Source organism: Seriola lalandi, unplaced genomic scaffold (assembly GCF_002814215.2).
Source record: "Seriola lalandi dorsalis isolate HSWRI2012SDOR001 ecotype SW California unplaced genomic scaffold, Sedor1 jcf7180001973279, whole genome shotgun sequence".
Classification (NCBI taxonomy): domain Eukaryota; kingdom Metazoa; phylum Chordata; class Actinopteri; order Carangiformes; family Carangidae; genus Seriola; species Seriola lalandi.
In genome coordinates this window covers 1-2,897 of record NW_019443945.1, presented here as the reverse complement: position 1 = coordinate 2,897, position 2,897 = coordinate 1, and the positions used below count along the sequence as shown (strand labels likewise).

General features: G+C 44.6%; 1 protein-coding gene across 1 annotated transcript; it reads right to left on the bottom strand.

Annotated features, from left to right (window-relative positions):
• Window positions 1-10: 10 nt before the first annotated feature.
• LOC111651623 (nucleotide-binding oligomerization domain-containing protein 2-like) lies at window positions 11-2,880 on the bottom strand (the record flags this gene model as incomplete). Its single annotated transcript, XM_023401620.2, has 4 exons — window positions 2,461-2,880; window positions 410-2,189; window positions 187-270; window positions 11-94 (listed from the first exon to the last, which is right to left on the bottom strand). Coding segments are annotated over exons 2-4 (1,865 nt in total), but the record flags the coding sequence as incomplete, so codon positions are not given.
• Between the last annotated feature and the right edge of the window lie 17 nt (window positions 2,881-2,897).

The following is a 2,897-nucleotide window of genomic DNA, read 5'->3' as shown; positions in this document are numbered from 1 at the left end:
ATGTGCCGACCTTAGAGAGAGGAAATCTTGCCTGGTCTTCAGAAGATGAGAAAAGTGCTGTGTGCAAGCATCAGTTAGCTTGTTGTTGAAGAGCCTAGAGAGAAACAAAATGATTATGGAAGGTAAATGATCAAATATCATTTGTAACTTCATGATAGTCTTATTAATCATCTTCACAGTACATACGCAATTTTCCGGAAGTTGTCACACTGGATACCTTTAGCAATCAGTTTGCGGATGCCTTCATCTGTAATGTTGTTATTTCTGAGGCTGATAACAGCAAATTTAGGACACTTAAGTATAGTATAGAAAATACTATTAGGGGAAGTTTGTTCACTATAATGAAAAGATTGCTAAAGGTTAACAATGGAAAATAAATAATGGAATAACTTAAATTTGTCATACTCACTACAGGGAATCACAAATGTGCAGGCAGGGAAGAAGCTGCTCCACTCCAACATCGCCTACAGAGTTGTTGTCCAGCTGGATACCTACAGGGCTTCTTAGATGCTGGAGCACATAGGCTAATGCAGTGCACTCTACAGGACCTATGTTACAGTAGGTGAGTTTCAGGTGGTCCACTTCTAGCTTACTGATAGCATCTTGAGCAATTGTGCTCTCCTGCATCTCATAGATGCATTTGATAAGCCAGACAAAGCCTGGCATTGCATGCATGCTCTTTTTCTCGGCTGCTACAGGTTGAGGGATAGACTTAAAGTGTTTCTGCATGCCTTTGGACAGGCATCTCGAAACCTGTTTGACCTTCTTTTCCATCATAGCACTGGGGCAGCAGTGGATCCACAGGCTGCGATGGCGCTGGGACAGTAGTCCAGACACAAAGGTGGCAGTGATTTGCAGATTTGGTGTTTCAGCTGCTTTAACTCCCCCCTGTAGAACCTGCTCTCGTCGGTCAGTGGCGGGCAAGCAGGCCCTGAAGCAATTGCTGCTCAGACGTGTCTCTCTCATGTCCTGCAGCTCAAAGAGTTTAAGGATAGTTGAACGTTCAGTGTTACTCGACAAAATGATGTACAAAGCAGCAAAGAAACACTGCATGGTCACATGAAGGAATTCATAACATTTACTGTGGGTGCAGGACATATCTTTGCTTTGAATGAGAAAGCCCATGCTGATATCCTTCTCAGTTACACCACATGTCTCCAGGTCTGTACATGAGAAGATATAACAGGTGGTTCCTATCCCCTCAATGGCAAGCTTGCCTAGACGCAAGACTGTTTTTAGGTGCTCCTGAAGCCAACCTAACCCCATAGTGCTCTTTGGGATGCTTTGGTGTTGTAAAAAGTGCTGTAAGATCATCAGGTAAACATCTGTGATTGTTTGTAGACTGCCCTCTCCACAACCCAGCAGCTCCTTATGGCACTGTGAGACAATCCAACAGAGGACTGGACTATGGCACAGCCCAAGTAGAGCTGTGTTTGTCTGTAGTGACTCCAAAACCCTAACAGCCACAGTGGGGTCACTGTGATGCTTCCTCACAAAACAGTCAATCCCACTTGGGGTAAAACCTTTCAGGAGGACCTCTTTGCGAAGGTGTTTCTTCAACAAAGGCCCCACTGCCTCTGGACGACTAGTTATCACTTTCCACACCCCCTTCATTAGGGAACCTTGGATTAAGTTGAACAATAGTATGTGAACAGGTGCGCGCTGGGTGGGGCAGCAGAGCCTGTGCTCATCTGAAAAGCTCTGCTTGAGCTCATCCAGACCATCAAAAGTGAAGAGGATGAGATGTGGTTGGTCCAAGATGAACTGGAAGATCTCTTCCTGCTGCCTATCTGGCCAGCAGCAGTGCTGAAACAGCAACTCTTGGCAAGACAGTTCCCTGTGCTCTGAGTTCAGCCTGCGACAGCTGAATGGAAACAGAAACAGAAAGTCCTGGAGGGCTGCCCCCCGAGCCCAAAGCAAGTGCAGCCTCTGGAGTAGGGTGCTCTTTCCACTGCCCGCCTCCCCAGATACTAGCACTGTGTCAGCCTCCTTGTTCACTGTCCCCGCTGTACCAACTATGTCCTCCAGGCCCAAAGGTCCATGGACGTTAGCACTGTCATGAGCTAGTTCCAGCTCGCCTTCAGTGTAGATGTCATCCAAGGACATGTGGCCAGTCCCTCCATAAGTACTGAGAAAGCAGGACTGGGCAGACACAGAACTGCTCAGCTTCTTCTGATACTTTAAGAACTCTGTGACAGAAAGCGCACACATGAGATAAACTTCAATTGTACATAGCACTGCAAAATGATACATACTGTGCATTTGTATAGGTCTTACCACATTTTGAATGAGTCATCTCTGTGTACCACTACTAAATCTTCTATATTTTAGGCAAAGCACCCACAAGTTTAAACAAGTGCATCTCCTATAGGTTTAGGCTGCTGATAGATTCACGTAGTAATGATGTCTGTATATTTACATACCATAATAGTTTTCAATATGATTATGATAATGACATACCTTTTGGGGGAGTTAATTTCTCCTGGTTCAGTGGGGATCCAGATTCCTGCTTTTGCTGAATGTAATACAGGACCACCTTTGCCGCTGACTCGCCTTTTGATCGGACATGGTCAAGCAGACGCCTTGCCTGATTGACATGCGAATGACAACAGATTCATTATTATGGGAATAGTTTTTGAAATGTTCTTGCTGAGAGTTAGTAAAAAGATTGAGATGAAATATTAAGATAGTTTGGCTTAGCACAAAGACAGGAAATGCTGGGAAAAAGCAAGCCTTACCAGTCTGACTACCAGTGCCTCTAAAATTGACTAACCTTAAATCTAGACAGAGCCAGGCTAGCTGTTTTCCAAACTTAACTTAACATCCAGACATTCAATGACTACAATCCTTCATTCTGTTAAAATATATGGTGGAAAATGACCAAGATCTAAACAGTC